A 19332-nucleotide genomic window follows, 5' to 3' on the forward strand; every position below is an offset into this window, starting at 1 on the left:
CATATATATACTTTGTACTCTGGTTAAATAAAAAATACATTAAAAGCCAATAATAAAATTAGAATGCCAATGCGAAACGAAAGGACAAAGGACACAAAATACTCTTCTGTTTGGGCCAACTAACCGCCGTTGGGGGTTTCCAACGTAGCCGTGTTTAGAGCCGTACCCACTTTGATATAAATATCAGACACGGTTGGGGTAATAGTGAGCTCCTGATCCTGAAGTCCTTGAGTGTGCTCATCGAACACTATATCCTGAAAAGAGGAGAAAATATTTTATACTCCATGTTATATACTATCCCTCTTTTATTCTATGTTTTTAAAACGGCACGCTTGTCTGCACCACTCAAATAGCATTGATAAAAAATGTGGGTTCCACGAGTTCATCATAGACGCGATATGCTCTTATCGAAAATATGATGGTTCCTCAACTTTGAATTTCGTTCTGCAATGGACTTTATCTGGCATGGTTCGTTGAGGGTATTTTAAGATACGCTTATTGTACTACTAGTCAAATAAATTTAATCATCATTTCTTCTGATTCGTCTAATCTTCAAGCATTTGCAGGCTGTTTGGGGTGTGAGTCTTCATTAGAAATAATGCAGAATACATTATGAAACGCAATTTTCTCTTAATTTTAAATTTTAAACGCCTTTCGTCAGTTGAATTGCTCATTCCAATCACATTCGACACTGATGGGAACATACGATAAAGAAACTTAAAAAGTCTACTTTGCTCGAAAAGTCAAATGTTGGTTCCTTCCTTACGTTTTTGGAGCTATTCCCTTGGAAACTGCCGGAAATTGAAAATTTTGCCAAGGGCCCTAAATGTCAAGCATTTTTAAAAAGACTATGTCTGAGGATTAAATTTAGAAATGATGTAGGAAAGACAAATCATTAGGGAGATGTCTCAAATCATTCAACTGACAAACGCGATTTATTTATGTTATGCACCCAAATCAACTTTATCTGTTTGCTGAGTAAATAATACCGAATCTATCTCGACAAAAAATGTGTTACACTAAATTCAATATTTGTTTCTAAATATAGCCATTCTATAATGAAGGCTATACGGCATATCGACTCGGGTATTATTACTAATTGCAACCAAAATATAAAAGCTTAGTTAGATTGGCAGTGTGGCGACTATCTGAGATGTTTGAAATTAATCCTTTTATGATGCAATTAAAGCGTTATTGGTATAATTCGCATCCACGATGACTCCTCCCGGAACTTTTTTGGACTTCTTTGTTTGTTGCATTTTAGACGAAGTTATTTTTTTTCTAATAAAAAGCGGAGTAGTGTGTGCATATACATATCGACCTTTTAGAAGCATTTAATATAGACCTACCAATATTTCGAAAGAGGCAGCACAAATCAAGTCGAGAAACTGTTGGCTTTGCGCTTCTGGTGGAAAACATTAGTTGCGTATGAATTTACTATTTTGGGCTATTCACTTGAGTTTGATGTCTTGTGGTATTGTAAATCCACACGAGAACGACAACTCTCAATTTAAAATCCGGTACGAATAACTGATGGGAGTCGTCTGACTTAGTGACTGGGTCGGACTTCCATAATGAACAGAGGTATGCTCAGAAGCTAGGTGGGCAGTGGGAATTGTTAAACCATTGAAATCAGCCGGGGAAGATGGCATTTTCCCAGCACTAATCCAGAGAGGCCTAGGAATCGTCTTAGAGTCTCTTCTGAGGGTGGTAAGGCGGAGCATAGCACTCGGATATATACCAAGGGCATGGAGACGGGCAAAAGTGGTCTTTATTCCGAAAGCGAGTAAAAAGATCCTTTCCGTCCTAAAACTTTTAGACCAATTTGCCTAACATCGTTCGCATTCAAAACGGTGAGATGGTTATAGGCAACTATATTAGAACTAACGTTCTAAGCGTAGCGCAGGACTGTCGACTGAAACTGCTCTGCATCAGCTGACGGATTTACTTTGAGATGCCATAGAAACAAAAGAAATAGCATTGCGTGCGTTTTTGGATATCGAAGGAGCTTTCGACAACACATCGCACACAGAGATACAAGATGCCCTGAGCCGCAAGAGAGTGGGAAACACCCTGGCATTCTGGATGGGCAAAATTCTAGGAAACAGGCAAATAGAAGTACCCACAGGTACAAATTATATTGTCATGAACACTACTCAAGGTTGTCCACAGGGTGGGGTACTATCGCCGCTTATGTGGAGTATGTTAGTGGACGAACTCCTGGACGTGCTAACAAATACTGGAATGCAGGTCCAGGGTTACGCGGACGATATTGTTTTAATCTGTTGGGGTAAATATGAAGATATAGGGATAGAATCCAAACTGGATTAAGGGTTACTAGTGTCTAGTCCAGGAAGGTGGGACTGCGGATCAATTCAGTCAAAACTACCATAGTACCATTCACTAGGAGACGTAAGCTCGATGATTTGAGAGCCTTAATTTTACATGACATGGAGGTGAAACGAGAAACAGAGGTCAAATATTTGGGAATTACGCTAGACTAAAAATAACTCTGGAAGACATAGGTCGGAAACACTTGTCGGAAAGCCGCGAGGGCTCTGACAACTTGTAGGTCCATAGCAAATACTCAAAATCCAAAGACTAGCTTGCATGTGTATCAATGGGGCAATGAAGACATGCCCAACGGCATCCCTGGCGGTCCTTTTGGAATTAGCCACTCTCCATCTGCACATACAGATGAAGGTAAGGAGGGCAATATTCAGGATGGCCAGGAGTATCAGCAAGGCGGGGAGCTGCCTAAACCGAAGGAAGATTGATATTCTTTCTAGGCGGTATCCCGAATTACTGATACCAAGGAATAACATGACAACGAGGTTTCAGTTTGGAACACGTTGGAATAACAAGGCAAACTGGGAGAGGTGGCTGGGACATACGGCTTAAACCAGCAACTGATTACTTGGTACACTGACGTATGGGTATGCCTTGAGAGACTGAATATGCTCGGCTCGTCCAACAAGGTCTGGATACTCTGGGTTCCAGGCCATGCTGGGTTGGAAGGCAACGAGACAGCATACGAACTAGCCAAGAAGGGAGCATGGACGCGTTTACACAGGCCAGAACCCTTCTGCTGAATCGGAAATAGTTTCATGGCTATGACATTAAGAAATGAAGAGGAACGGTTGAGGGAACTATACTGAGCGGGCCTACCAGGAATGGAGCACTCCAGGGTGCTTATAAGGGGATACGAACCCATACCCACAAAGGATTGCTTAAACCTCACCAAACCTCACCTAGGGATATCTACGGACACTGTCTGTAGGTTTTGTGCGGAGTGATGAAACCTTTATACACGTGATGGGACAGTGTCCGGCACTTGCGCAAAGTAAGTCGAGGCATCTGGGAGAACACTTAATACCAGATGCAAAGCTGAAAGATCTGGAAGTAGTCAATATACTAAAGTTCCTGACGGTTATAGGCTTGCTTGGGATACTATGATTAATAGGTACACTATAACTAGCAAAAGGGGCACAATAGTTCTTTAAGGACGCGGTGCGACTTTCCCTTAACAGAATAATGATAATAATTTTGTCCAAAATGCAACTTATGCGAGGAACCAACGGAGTTTTTTTTTCAGATCACTTTACGAATCCCAACAGTACGTCCAGATTGTGCAATTTTCGGTAACAGAAACAAAAGTAGATTACTGCTGAAAGGTTTCGCCATATCACTATGCTGGACATGAATTTTGAGAAGATTTCTGAAGATAAATCTCCACAAGACATAAACAGCTCGAAGAGCTGGACGTACGTTGGTTTGAATAGGATGCAGAATTTCTGGTGCAAAAAATTCACCAGTAAAACAGTCGGCTGGCACATAGCATAAACCAGATCATTAGTCAACCGGAGTCCATTGGTAGTGGAAGCGCCGTTACGCTCCTCGAGGACTGCCGAGTTAGATCATCGGGATGCTAAAAGTAATCCATTATCGACTCGCTAGTCGTACGACAGGCAACTAGAAGCCAAACAGATCTCTTTAGTTGCTATATCGCTTATGCCAAGCTTTGGACAGCGTCCCGAATATTTGGCTAATCGATATCCATGTCTTTATCGTATCGATCCGAAACTAATAAAGATGTTGGTGACATACACCTTAATTATTAGGTTCATCTGAGGGTACCAACGCCTCAGAATCCATCCGGGCACAGAGAGACATCTTCCAGGGGAATTCATTGACTCCCCTTTGGTTTTGTGCATCAAATATGGCGGACTTATTACTTGATGACACCAAGTTGTATACTAGGGTTGATAAGTTTCTTAGAAGTCTGTTGCACATAGTTGCCAAGTTCAGCCGCGATATTCGGATGGCATTTGGGGGACACAAATCTTCAATTAAGCCATCTGCAATTACCTATTACGAGCCAAATGCAGGACATAGCATTGGTGATATATTCATCCAAGCTATGATCGAGACAGTAGCTAGGAATTCGGCAAGGAGCACTTGCTAGAGTTGGTGATCTGAAGGATGCTCTGCTGTCCGAATTCCAGTGACGTGTGAAACTGGCATTGATTTCGCTTCAATTAGGAAAGAGTAAAATAAGCGCACTGAATGTATTCATTGTCCCTTCGCTGACCTCTGTATTCGCAATATTGCCGTGAACGGAGACCGATTTGGAAAACATCTAGCGGCGGACACGGGTTAATATGGGCAAATTTCAAACGCAGCATCCAAATTCTGCCGTGGAGCAGATGAATCTACCTCGTGGCATTGGAAGCAGGGGCATGGTTGACGTTACGGCACAACATTTATTTTTACAGCAAAGAGCACGCAAGCCCCTTGTATGCTACTGTTTGTAAAGTAGATTGCTGCTCGATTTGAATCATCAGTGTTGTAATCCTCTGAAAGGAGTGACGTCATTCGTTTAGGACAGCTTGATCGCCATCTAGGCTTATAAAACACTCATAATGAAAGAGCAGATAAAGAATGACCAATTCAAATTGTATGGTTTGGCATTAGGGACGCTGGGCTATCTCATTTCTGGCTGTACTGTTATGGCGCCGTAGCAATACATGCCCGTGTCATCAGAACCTTGTATACTGGGGGCTGGCCTCATTACGAGACCATATCTGGTGGATGAATATGAACCGGAGGCAGTACTAGATAGTTCTGCTTACGGCATGTAATGGAACCGGCAAGTTTTGACTTATCGTCACACTTCACATAATAAGTCTGACGTGCTGTTGATTGGTAAGGCAGGTCGCCTCGCGTATATTATTGATGTTGCTATTACCCATAACATCATCATTGAACGGAAATACGTGGAGAAGAAGGTGAACTATGAAACTTTTGCTCGGGAAATCAAAGGAAATTTGGGGTCCCTAGAGTGTGTTTGTATTGCATCTAAATCCCTCTAGGCTTTCCTGGATAAAAACCGTGCAGAAATACACCATTGTGCAAACGTACAAACACCACTGACCACCAACTTCAAAATCCCTCTATTCTTTTTAAGTAGGTACGATCGTCGGAACCTAACTGCATGGCAGTTAGTTTTGAGCGCTAGCCAGGTTTGCAAAGATAATAGCTCAAATAATACTGGCATACATACAAAAACACCTTCTATCATTATGGAATAGCAAGCCCAGCTTAAATTTAAATTCTCTTCCTTTGTGAAGAAGAGCGTGGGTGGGTATAGATTAGCGAAGAAGCTAATTTTTGAGCTCTTAGCCCGTAATTGTACATCGTATTCGAGGCTCTCATCTAGCGGAATTTCAGCACCAAAAGTCTGATCTCTCACGCGTCCATAGACGAAGCACTCTGTTCTATGGATTCCACTTCCTCGTTACCGACTGAAAAAGTAGAATTCCTATTTTGAACATATGCCCAGCTAGGGAATTGCGTTTAATCACAATTCCCACGAAATTACTGCGTATCCTCCTCCTTTTTGAAAGGATAATCTTGGCAGTATGTTTTATTTGGCTCTGATGGGGAAAGCTTGCTGTGTCCAGCAATATTTAAGTTCTGCCCCTTGTTTTTAAGGGAAGCGTGTTACCAATTTTTGATAGCAGCATTAGCTATTCCCACTTACACTCCAATCGCTATTTCTGATCCCAGCATGGTAGAAATTAAACCCTCTTGCTGCTACTAAGATATTCCAAATTTACGAAGTGATGAAAGGTCTGTCCAACGCCTTCAGGGAGGCCGCAGATTGCGATGCGACTGTCCCTCAGGACTAAACAGGAGACACACAGGACTTTCCACTCTAGCAAGCATGTTGGTTTTCATTTAAAAAGTGTAACCTTAGCGCCCTCACGAATGTGATGTTCAACCAGTCTATCCAGACTTTTCAGCAAGAATGACGTTAAGCTAATTTCTCTGAAATTTTTTAGGTTTGAATAGTCATCTTGCCATCAAAAGATAGTATAAAAGCTTTTGCTTTTTCACTAGTAACGACCGTTCTCGTTCCATTTTCTCTTACAACTTTTTCGTATTGAAAGGTTTACAGAACCCGTAAGTTCTTCCCCTCCCAATTCTGTCACCCGTTCTCGCGAATAGTGTATTTCAAAGAAATGTGCACTGACTCAACTGTAGATTTTGTGAAATTATCATCGGGTTTTCTAAGAGAGTCCGACTTCCTTTGAAGAAAAAAGTCTTGGAGGAATTTGAAATCGAAGCAGGAGTCAGCCAGTGTGGCACTCTGTTTCGATACTTTTTCTTCTCGTTATCAGCGACGTTCTTCATGAAACCTTGTCGGAAAGTCGTGGAAGGGTTCAATGAACGATGTCACCCTTCTCAAATACCTCGACTATGCTGATGACATTCGCTTTATCGAGGGAAATTTTAAGAAATTTTCGAAGATCGTACCAGAAACACCTATTACGACATAGACTATATAAATTTAAAGCGACCACGTTAGTTTTACTTGGAAAGTCTCAGTTCAACCAATATCAAAGCTAAGCCAGATTCTACTTTAGTTTGAGGAAGGAGCAAACGCTCTTTTTACAGCAATGCAAACATTGCAGCGGTCGACGTTACCGCGCCAGATATGATGAAGAAAATCTACAAAATGGTATAACTGTCTACTTAAAACATGTTCACTAGTAAACATAGTGGTATCTGAAGAGGGTTGACATTACATATTAATGAGAAATCTATATGGAAGATAGATGCTGTGCTGACTCACAAAGGCAAAGTGTCGTTAAAGTCAAGACAGCCAAGTTTTGACAAATGTTTCTTAGCAATATAGCTTTCAAAACCATTGATGAAACATAGATCCATAATTTCACATCTGGGGGAAAAGGATGGTCGAACTGAACTGAATGGAGAATTGGCTCCGAAGAGGACAAAGAAAATTCCATCTGCTGGGCAGGTCAAGACATTAATTGTTCTTAAAATACGTATTGCTAGTGGTCAAGCCATCTTTTAATCAGGCGTTGATGCTAAATGATTCTTCCCCCCTACGTTCCCTCGTTTGGATGTGGGAGTTTTGGTCACCTATATATAGATTTCGTTCCCGTTCAAAAGATACTTACTAGTACGGTGTAACAATTTATTAATTCAGTATTTATGATACTTCTCTATTTATGAATTTGACTCTACTGGTTCCTAAATGGATTTGACCATGTAAACGCTTTTTACCAATTTGTTTTATGAAATAAATAAAATTCCAACATGCTATGTATGTCGAATATCCAGCGTCGCCCGAAGAGAAGAATGAGGTAACTAGAGATGACTTTTGTAGTTGTCTTAAAATTTTTAACGACTCATTACCTCGCAACAACAAAATATAGAAAATATTGCTCGGGGATTTTAAGGCCCAAATTGGAAATGAGGGCATGCACCGACGAAAACAAGGATACAACCTTCGCGAGGCCAATAATAACATGGACAACACCTTGTTGATCTCGCCTCTAGTGAGGATAAGATAGTAAATTCGACATGCCTCCCACTTAGGAGTATGCATAAAAGAACTTGGATATCTCTAGACGATCGAACTTACAATCGTGGCTAGTCTGAAAAGATTAACCTCTAAAATTCTTGGTGTACAGTCGAGTCTCAGTGCACTAAATACTACCTAGCGAAAGCCACCTAACATTGTCGCATATCTACACTGTATCAAAACAAAGCCAGCTACATTAAGAGATTCAACATCGACAGACTCCATAGTGGAAAACTGGTGCAGATGTATGTTTCTGGTTAATACCAATGCTCAATGACCTGGAAAATAAATCCGTGAATGATATATAGACAAGAGTAAGCGACGCTATTAAAACCGTTACGGAATTAATATTGAGAACGCAACCCCGTAAAAGAAGGGTTGTTTTCGCAAGGATATAATCGATAGGAAGAACGAAGAAGAACTAAAACTAAGAAAGAAGAATAGGAAGAACCGTCATTTTGACAATGCGCTACCAAACAATAATTTTAAAGCAAGACATGTTCACAAAGCAGTAAAAAGTGAGTTTTGAGCAAAAACGAATATATATATGTGAACATAGAAATGGCATCATAAATGCAAATGAAGTAGTCAACGAAAGATGCTCGACCACTGCGACACAATACCAGCGAATGGGTTGGCAATCCAACAAACCGAGGGCACTGATACTGAAGCAGACCTACCGTTCCTACAAAAGATTTATGCAGCGAACAGTGCCTGGAATCAAACCAACCACCGGGAGTCGATGGTATTCCTGCGAAACTATTGAAAGGCATCAAGAATGGCGTGAAAGAAGACCAGCAATATCAATCGTTACGAAGTTACGCTCTAGTTTTGCAGTCCAGGAAAACGAGTTCGTCCCACAAACCCTACCATGACGGGTTCAATTTCGCAGGTGTGAATCCACGGCCTGATGCAGAGGGACGGGTTGGCCCCAATACTGTTCAGCTTGACCCTTGAGTAAGACCGTGCAAAACTTGGTCTTCGACCCAGCTTTCTAAACAATTGCTAAACACGTGTGAAAGAAAGGGTTTAAGAGAAATGTTTGAGGCAGTTTCAGAAAATGACGGATGAGGAATCAAGTGCAGCAGAGAGCTGTGCATTATATACGAGAATGATGATCGAAAGCCTCTGAGGCTATAAAATTGCGAAAGCTCCAATGGGCTGACCACTCGACTCGAGAATATCAGCAAGATTATTTAAAGGAAAATTGAATTAAATATTTGTAAATATCGACGTTGGATAACCTCGACCTGAAAATCTAATGACATCTTAGAAATATTAAAACTTGCTAATTTCTTGCGTAATTAACTAAAAAATTGTACTGCATTGATTGATAGTGAAAAACTAAAAAACACTTCATAATGGTACATATTTTTTATGAAAATCACGAACCATATTATCTGCTGGATACTCTCCATTTCTCGTCTCTTCAGCGAATATTACTTCACCTCCAGATCGCACGGCAACGCTTCCTAGCGTTCCACCTCCTTCTTGATGAGTTTCGTTTTCTGTCAGAGGTTTGTCGCCCATCCATGATAAATACAACTGAAAAATGAACAAGATTGTAACATGAATATTACGAGCTTAGTCCTGGACAGATATTTCTTTGTGAACGATATTTACTCTTATTCTCTTTTTAAGTAACGCCATGGCCGCATATTGTGCCAAATTCTCATCGGCTGGCAAGAGCCCGGTACTAACAAACACCGCGCTGTCGTACGGGATTAATTCAATTGCTCGTATGATTCCAAAAAAGGTCTTGCCTGGGGTATTTTGTGATGACTTAATACTTTCTATTCCAGCTATTAGCATCCAGGTATTCGTGAAGTTATATGTAACTGTAACACCTAAAAATACATTGAAGATAATCGTGAACAATTATTTAAATTTTATGGAGTATAGCTCATAAATATGAAGTATTATCTTTTTGAACTTGAACAAATGAAAAATTATGTTTGGTAATAACGCTTGTAATTATTACTAACTTTCTTCTTATCTTAAATATGTATTTATTGTCGGTCAAAAGTTAAGCACCGTTTTCAAAACGACATCTTCATTAATGACAATTGAAGTTGTATATGATAAGCAACATAATTGCTTCATTCTTCTGGGTTTAGTGCTTCTTCTATATGTTACATAATAAATTGTAAAGAGGGAAATTTATTCAAACTGGAATTTTTTCCAAAAAGCTTATTCGACGGTACGTTAGCTGCGATAAGTTAACGTCAGCCCCTCGATTCTCGTAATCCGGGTTCGAATCAAGGTTGCGTCATGAATGCTTCTGTGTCTATTTATGTTCGTTCAGCTGTTATAGTCTTATTACTTGCGCACCATCAAGTGTGATGATAATGATACTGAACCCAATCCCATTGAAAAGGAAATGGGAGAAGCGACTAGGAGACATTTCAATCTGTAGTTATAATTAAAATTCATTTTTGAAGGCTTTTATGTCAGAACATTTGGGAACACGATTTATACATAGCTCGTAGTGTATATACGTAAAATCTACCCGATATTCAAATCAACGTGTTCCTCATTTTTTAGGTAGTAGTAATTTCACAGGAACCCACGTTGTTAATAATAGAAGGATTTCCAACAAACTTTCCAGTAAGATGCCTCATGTTAAGAGTTTTATTACTACAATTTTACGGATCTGCGATGAGCTTAAGAGGGGTTCGCAGTAAATTTTCCAAATATAAGCGGATAGTAATTATGGGCCTAGAAACCATGTGCACGAAACACTATAATTTTTTTCAGAGTTTTCAGTTTGGTAGTTTCTGAAAATGACTCCTTTAAATAATTGACCGCTTTTGGACCACCACACTCCCGGCTTTTTGACCAGTTTCAAAATTAACATTTTCTTTGAAAAGTACTAATCGAAACCTTACACTTCTGTTCCCTTTAGTTCAACATGGTACTATATTCCAGCCGTTTCTAAGAAAAATGCAAGTGACAAAAGCATCTTATCGGTAAAAAACAGTTACCATTACATTTTCAACTGAGCATCACATCTTCACCTTCACCAGTGACCTATCATCGCCATTTCTCCACTCTATTTCCGCCTATTTTGACTGGAGTAATAGCACCTACATTCAAGCTTTGCCACAAATTACGATACAACTCACCGTCTTGCTGGAATCGATTGAATCGGTAATTCCAATCGGTGTCGCTTCTCATTCTCCAACAACAGACGGATCCACTCTATATCTGGAGTAATTTTCCAGAGAATTTGCGACTACTATGGTGGCTCGACAGGATATAGCACCCGAACAATAATCGCCCCAAAAATTTTACTTACATTAACTACCTCTTTTTCAACAAACTTGATTATAATACGATCCATTGCACCACGGAGACTTCTTTCTCGTTTATATTTTCTTTAACTCTAAAGCGATCTAGGGAAATTAGAGTCATTTCTATCATCTTACTAGCGGTAATAACCAGCCACAGTTACAACACCGCTCTGGAATACTGAAGTTATCCAGTTTCTTGAGGGTCGATTGCTCCAAATCAGATTTGCTCTGAGAGCGCCGGAAATTATATGTTCCATGTGAAAGTGTCCATAACAAGAACAAAGAGGAATGGCGATGTCCTAAATACGCTTGTCAAGAATGCGTTCAAAAATCTTCTTGAAATGGCGCGGCTTTTTGAACATTCTGAGGGTTTGCTTTCTTTGTTTATATTGGCACAGTGATGCTTTCTTGCCAGTTAGATGGTGTTCTACTATCTTCAATAACCCGATTGAAGAAGTTACTAAGCCACATTGTTGAGTCGCAGTTGCTCGCTTTTGAGAGCTCAGCTGCGGCGTTGTCAGGTCCGGTTGCTTTAATCGATTTTATTCGTTTGATTGCTTCCTCGACTTCGTTGACGTTGACAGGTAGAATTGCTCCAAATGACGGTAGTGCTTGCAAAAGTGGAAGATGAGCAAAATTATCCATGGAAATATGCTCGAAATATTCCCCCTATTTGTCCGTGGTGGCTGGCGCTCGATATGCATTGGTGTCGGTGCCGAAAAGTCGAGGCAGACCTCTCTCATTGTCCTGAGTGTCCAGTTTATCGTAAAGATTTTTGCGCAAAGGAAGTGCTTCTAGGTTGACATTCGTGTTTCATCAACGACAAACTTACGGTGCAGGCTTTTTTTCTCCGACCTTCATATGGACATCGTCATTCCAAAGCCAAGTATCTCGGTTAATGAGCTGCTTACCAAGCTTGGTGACTCCAAGGGTTACATTGGCGGTTTTTTCGATGGTGTTTTTAGCTTGATTCTACAATTTTTCGGCATTTGTAATGGTTACCAATCACTGAAGTGAGATCATTTCTACTCTTTTCTCATCAAATCGACAGCATGCTGTTTTAACGGTATGATTGGGAACGGCTTTATAGTCAGGGGCGGTGATAAAATGTCGGCATCTTATGAGAATACAGTTGATTTGCGTTTTTGCACTATAAAATATATGATGAACCATGTACCGATAAGTACAAGGTCGTGAGTACGCTCGCCACGCGCATTGCGTGCTCGAAATCCTTCCCTTCTTACCCACATGAACATTAAGATCGACCGTAATGAATACAGAATCATCGGCAAGCACATCACAGACCTTTATGCCAAGTAGTTGTCAGAAGGCTTTCTCGACCTCGGCCCTGCCTGCATTGCATATGCGGTGAAGAACTTATTATGATTACGTCGCTGTGGAAACCGTTGTATAGCTGACTCTAGGATATTGTTTTCATCATTCTGTCTCCTTTTTTGCTTAGTGGAGTTGTTACTATCCTATGGACCATGAAATCATTTAAACTATGGAATTGTATGTATGTTTCTGAGGGCCCCGTATAAATCTCAAAAATTTTCCCTATTTGTTTTTTCTTGACAATCGCTAACACATCATCTCCACATGCACATGTCTCACTCTCTAGATTTCTGTCTGTCACAGCCGATTTACTCGGAAGCAGCTGAACCGATTGTGACAAAATTTGGTCAGAACATGTGGTCTGTGTGTCCCTTTACATGCAGCGAGTGGCACCATTTTGTATTAAGTTTGAAGGGGAACTTCCCATACATGCCAAAAGGGGGTGTACATTTTTGTTCACAGAGTATGGTCGTGTGGGATATCAAATGAAAGAGCTCGATTAGTACTTTCTGAAATTGGATCTCATTTCTGATATTAGATGAAGCATAGGGGAGTGAGGGGCAAAAATGTGTCCCAAAAATTGAAGCAGGTCTTGTTCTCGTTTTCAGAACTTACCAAACTGAAAAATCTGCATTCTAGGACGTGTATGACGTCATCATCTTCTGTATAAAGTGGGCTTATATGAAAGGCGGGGTCACTTTCGCTTTTTTGTTTTAGGTTTTTTAGTTATTTGAATATCAGTACCAATTACTGGAGACAGGCACGTATATGCCAATTGCGGGTAGTGCTCAGTAAGATCGAAGTGTGCCTACGTATGTATGCTTTCCTGCAGAGAATAATGTAGAAATTTGTGAAGATGCGTTAGATCAATTTTGTGCACAATATTTATGTCTTTAATATGTATGGACATATGCATACTTTGCACTCTTGTATGTATGTATGAATGGAAAAACGTTCATAGAGAGTTGCTCACATAAGATGAACACAAACCCCTTTATACCCAGCCCAGCTTCCGGGACTCCGACTTGTTATATAACTTGAACTTTCTTCTCCACATAGTAGAGCCCTCATAAATGTCAATCCACTCCTGAAAGAAGTACAGAGATTCGTTTATTGCCACGCTCGGTAACAATATTTTTAACGTCTAGGGCCACCACAATATGATCGTATTGTAGTCTTTCGACAAGCCTTTCGATGACTTTTCAGTTGTTTTTTACTGATCGCTTTCACATATTTGATTCTGGGTGGTAGGGGTTTGTCATCGTTAGATTTGAAGCTTTCCCCCAGACGATCTTCGCTATAATTTTTGAAAGACCCAAGAAATTTGAAAAATATCTTGGCCATGCGACATTTTTTACGTAAGGCGAAAAAAAAAGACTTGTTCACATCTATGTATGGTATGGGACATTTTACAGAAGCGCATGAAGAGAAAAAGTAGCTACGCATATAGTCGAATTAGGTCATTAGATAACATGAATACAATACAAATTGTTTCAACTTCAAAGTTACTACAGATTTCAAGTACGAAAGGTTCTCAATCGTGAAATTTGATTCAGATTAAATTATTGTTGGTTTCTTATATCTTTTCGATTTACGGTTTTGGGATCGAAAAATCTCTAACCCGCTGTGAAAGGTACATTTTACTGTGTTTGAAAATAAAATTTGTTTGCATTGACCATAGATGCTATTATAGTTTTTAACGTTTTGCAAACAATTTCTTGCGAATCGGACTATTGTAGAGAAAATTAGAATCTATAAAATCACGAATACGATACATAAGTTTTGCAAATCTTACAAACGGTATTTGTCGTATTTTTCAACTTAAGATTTTTCCAAACCAATTTCAGAATTTTCCATGTCAAATTCGGATTTTTCCACGTTAACTTCAGATTTTCCACTCTAAAATCAGAATTTTCGATTTCAACTTCACTAGTTATATTTTGCTATAAAGTTTTATACTAACTTCTAACCACTGGATAATGATAATGATCAATTTTCCATTATTTGTTTTAATGGAGCATGGTATTCGGCCTAAAGTTAACTTGAAAATATCTGAAATTAGTTTGTAAAATTCTGAATTGGGTTCGAAAAATTCTCAATTAGGCTTGCAAAACCGATACAGTGCGTTCATAAATGAGGGAACCATTGTATTTCTGTTCGAATATTCTTGTGAAAGTATTTGCATGGATAATACATTCACCACAAAGAAATTTCTTAATCATATCAGCTTAGCTTTTATTTGTTTTGAAATCTATTTTCTCAGCCGTTCAAAAACCAGAAGGAATTGGAAAAGGAAGAAAAAGTGCATTAAACGAATATGAGTAAGGTCAAATTTCTGCGCTTCATGAAAGGAGTCTGTCCAACCGTGAGATTATACGCCACTTGGATCAAAGTCATGGTGTTATTGCAACATTTTTGGCTGATCCTAAAGTTTGTAGTACGCAAGAATCTTCTGATCGACCGCAAGTCCTAAGTAACCATGAAAAGCGGATTTTGAACTCGGCGTCCAATTCATCTAAGACGCAGACTCCGTAGCGAATCCGCGCCCCACTTAGGACATGTGACAGTTTGGAAGACTCTAAAGGTATCACCAACCCTCAGTTACATTCGAATGCTTAAAATGTTGAAGTTAAAGGCGGAGCATTAACACATTAGGGCAAATTTTCATCAGACATGGACGCATGAATGGGATAAAGTAAAACAAGTTCCAACGTCCATCATTTTTGTTTCAATTTTTTATGCTTAGATTACCTTTTGGTCCTTGATGGAACCATCGATGGATTTGTCAATTATTGACATGATTTGAGGTAAAAACCGTACTATTTTGCAAAGCGGCACCTCCGTGGCGGATCTGTGATTTCATTTTCGGTTTTTGGCAAGTCAACACTCGCCCTCATCGATATCCGAATGAATTCCAAAGGCTATCAGGAAATTTTGCGCCATAACTTGTTACCGTATTTGAGGCGGTTTCGATCGGCTAAGCTGATTTTCATGCTTGACAATGAGGTTGTCTATGCCTTGCGATTTACAAAAGACTGATTTGCCGCTAATAGATTGCCTCTTCTGGATTGGTCGTCACACTTTCCTGACTTAAATATAATAGAGAATCTATAGACCTTTTTGGTAACACTCAAGAGCTGAAAAGGGCAATCGAGGATACCTGGCACAATATTGAAAATTTCAAGGTAATTGAACGCTTCTTACAAGAAATATTCGAAAATAAATATAGTGGTTCCATTATGTATTTATGAATGCACTGTATACGAATATATCAAAATTTAAGGAAGCCAAAATAGTTTTCCCTCTAAGGCAGTGAAAACTACTAATTAATGTGGCTCACAACAGGGCATAGTAGAAAGCAAAAAGTAATCAACCTGCCGTGTGTGGTGTCATAGGCAAAACAATATGAGGAGACCACCATGTAAGGAATAAACCAAAATCACCACAAAAGGTGAATCGACCTTATTAATCTCAGCAATAAACAACTTTTCTGCAACGTGATTTATAGAATGAGATCCTAGATTTGGGAAATGGGCCTCAAGAAACCTGAATTAAGCCTTAAATTAGTTAAATCGCTCTTTAATTTAAATTTTCCATGCAAATTTCTCTGCTAAAGCCCCTACTACCTGTCTGCGATTACTACAATTTGAATCACACCTTGCTTGAGAGCGGTCTAATCGTGCTCCATGAAAAAGTCTCGTGTTATTTGCATAAAATAGCTTTTTTACCTCATCATGCATATCTTTAATCTTGTTTTGAGTTGAATAGCCAGCCATCCACCAGCCACCACTGCCATTCTCAGCACCTTCATCATCATCAACTAGCAACGTCGTCGTGTGAAATATGATAAGACAGAAGACGAGATGTTTACCTTTCATGGGATTCCAAGCTCGCACTGTTGAGATACTAGCAGCGATGCTGGTGATGATGATGATAGTGATCATGATGATGATTTCATACATCACGATATACTACATGGCACTATACGCATTCGTGTGTCCTCGACATTTTCAATGGTATCTAATATGTGTAGTACTGGTTGGGGTGCCTGCCACACTTAGACGGATGGCTTGCAATGGTCGCAATGAATCGGTCGTTACGTTCTAATAAAGGCAACTTGTTTGCTTATTACAAAATTATAATTTGTCTACTCAACAGTGAGCATATGAAATTGATTGTAATAAATTCAACAGCGAAGACCAACGTGATCGATGTGTGTGGGAAAACCTCAGATTTACTACGAGAATGATTTGCGGCCGCTTTGGATAATTTCTTTCCATTTTGATATCATTTGACCATTTAGTGTGACACATGATGAATTTACATTTATATTAACGTATAAGTATGAATGTTAAGAAAATGAAAGTGGAAACATATTTACCTGATGCATCATATGCAAGTAAAACACAATCCAGAGGTACTTTCAGTTGAAGGGCGTCCATCCACAATTCTTTGATACGTTCAAGACTGTCGTGTGCGGTGTCGATTAGAATGGCCAACGGCCTTCGAATGTACGAATCCTGAACAAATTTCCGCAGGGCTTCATGTGGTTTTAGGTTAGAAATTGTTATTTGCTTTCCTTGCTTCGTACGTGGAGTTGTTGTTAGAATCGTGTCCTGATCCTCAATGAATTCCGACTCCGCCGATACATTGGTGAAAAGAAAATGGTCCGATGCGGCGATCTCATTCATTGTCGAAGATGTGGTTGTATAATTAAAAATGTCTTCGTCGTCCGCTACAGGTCGTTGCGTATCGAATGTTGATATTGTCTGCTTAGAAGCATCAAAAGACGGCGGCACCAATGTTGTTAGCATATTTTTTGATATAAAACTGTCAGAAGCGGGGGGCGATTGAGATCCTAAGAATTGGGATGCGGCCAATTCGACGGAGTCTGCCATTACATGGTCTCTAATTAACGTATCTGGCAGCAACAATTGTTTACTTGGATCGTAGAATTCGTTAGTATTTTCAACATCAAAAAAGTCAAGGCTGCTGGTCGATGTAACTTCCTCATTAGAATGATAATCATCCGCTAGCGCGGTTGTGGCGATAAGTGTTATGGCAATGAGAAATGTTTCTTTGTAGTACATACTGTTCGACATTATGCTTTAATTTTTATTTTTCGTTCTTAACTTTTTGGTTTCACTCACTTTGCAATTGCAATTTCACGAATACTATCCACTTAACCAATTTGTCACTGACAATACTCAGTTCTAGATTTTCACACAAATTATAGGCGAACTAAAAATTTCACATTGCGTCATGTTCACTTGAAAGTACAAAGAATAAATCTTCCACTGCAAAGACTACAAACAGCCACTAGATAAATGACATATCCAAGTATGAACCCATTAGTCAATTATTGTACATATTATTACTATTGAATTATTTCATGCTTTATGAACGAACCGATTTACGTTGCATGGAAAAAATTAAAAAGATACTCATTTGTTGATCTGTTTACGTTAAACTCATATCTGATTTCGTTTTTTATCAAAGTTGTATATTTGAAAGGTGAAATAATGATAGGTTTGTGAGAATGACAATAAATGGTTTGTATCAAGATCACATGAGATTTCACGTAATAACAGCTAATTTAGTCGGAGGTGACAATTTTTTTACCATTGATATCATCCGTCGTTTACAGTAATAAATGTAATTTTGAGCAAGATGCCTGAAATACCTTCATAATAATTCACTAATTTACTTGATGTAGGAAAACTAGACTTTTTAAATCTGTGATAATGTCAAGGGCAAGATTGGATCAGGAAAATATTTTTTTCTCTCTCTCTCTCTTCCAAAGGTTTTTGAAGTTAAAAAAAAAATTTTAAAAATTATAGATTATATACCACACGTTTTCATTTGAAGGTCCTCACTGAGTACAAGGAGAGTATTGAAAATTAACTACTGAAAGTTAGGATGTGTTCCTATTTAGTATAACATTAAGTACAAAGTTGATGAGCCATTTCTAGCCTAGAGCACAGGATTCTATGTTTGCCTTTAATTTTTTAAGGCGACTTGCAAACCCTTATCGAAGATTCAAAATCTTTTATTTATGGATGGCAGGAAAGATGAAAGTCTTTTATGAAGAGAAGCAAACGACACTAAAACACCTAACAGAAGTCGATGATCGTCAAGTTGAGTCGTGTATATTCGTCTGAACATGATGTACTCATGCCTTTGAATTGAAGAAAGCATAAAATTCTGCGGCTGATCAGAAGGCGAAAGTGGCAGTGGATAGGTTTTGAGAAAGAGCGATAATTATCATACATTGCTACGAATACATTGCCGGCTATGCCATGCAGTGGAATCCACTATCTTGCCAGGAAGCGACAAAGATGGTTCGCGCGCTACACCCCACATAAGGGTCTAAAGTTCGTAAAAATATCTACTTTGAAGAAAACTTTTCTTTCAGACAGAATTGAGGAATTTCCATTGCAATTACAGAACTGCATCTAGAGTGGTACAGCATTGAAAATTTTCCTATCAATACCGATCTAGTTGCGGATAAAACGATAATACATTTTGCCCAGCTCTGTCTGAAAGTTGAGGTTTCTTTAGAACATTTTCATGGATTATTTTCAAGGATACGTGCACATCACGTTCGACCAGAATATCCATCATTTTATTTTTTCATCAATCAGCTTTTCCTGATGGGCATTCCCCAACTCTGCTCTCAGAGGATCTACAAAAAAGACTTCGCTGGTGACAACAAATTATCGATTAGATAAGGCCAAAGATATTTTCACAGATGGGTCGCCCTTTGGCTCTTTTTAAGCGGCGAAGCGTATATGGTCTAAAAGAGGCCTA

General features: G+C 39.2%; 2 protein-coding genes across 13 annotated transcripts in view; one reads left to right on the forward strand and one right to left on the reverse strand.

Annotated features, from left to right (window-relative positions):
- The window catches only part of LOC119657782 (mucin-17), a 115267-nt gene that overhangs the window by 26935 nt on the left and 69000 nt on the right, over positions 1–19332 (forward strand). The gene's annotated exons all lie outside the window — the stretch shown is intronic.
- The window catches only part of LOC119657785, a 39867-nt gene continuing 20644 nt past the window's right edge, over positions 110–19332 (reverse strand). For 6 of the 11 annotated variants that reach the window (XM_038064864.1, XM_038064866.1, XM_038064867.1 and 3 more), the window contains exons 2-5: positions 16904–17828; positions 9518–9741; positions 9287–9439; positions 110–254 (exon numbers count right to left, since the gene is read on the reverse strand). In XM_038064864.1, coding sequence (XP_037920792.1) covers positions 120–254; positions 9287–9439; positions 9518–9741; positions 16904–17624 — 1233 coding nt within the window. In that variant the 5' untranslated portion in view covers positions 17625–17828 and the 3' untranslated portion in view covers positions 110–119. Of the gene's footprint in view, positions 255–9286; positions 9440–9517; positions 9742–16903; positions 17842–19332 lie in introns of all 11 variants that reach the window. The other 5 variants (XM_038064862.1, XM_038064865.1, XM_038064868.1 and 2 more) reach the window with 1 other exon arrangement.

The sequence above is a fragment of the Hermetia illucens genome, chromosome 5, assembly GCF_905115235.1.
Source record: "Hermetia illucens chromosome 5, iHerIll2.2.curated.20191125, whole genome shotgun sequence".
NCBI lineage: Eukaryota > Metazoa > Arthropoda > Insecta > Diptera > Stratiomyidae > Hermetia > Hermetia illucens.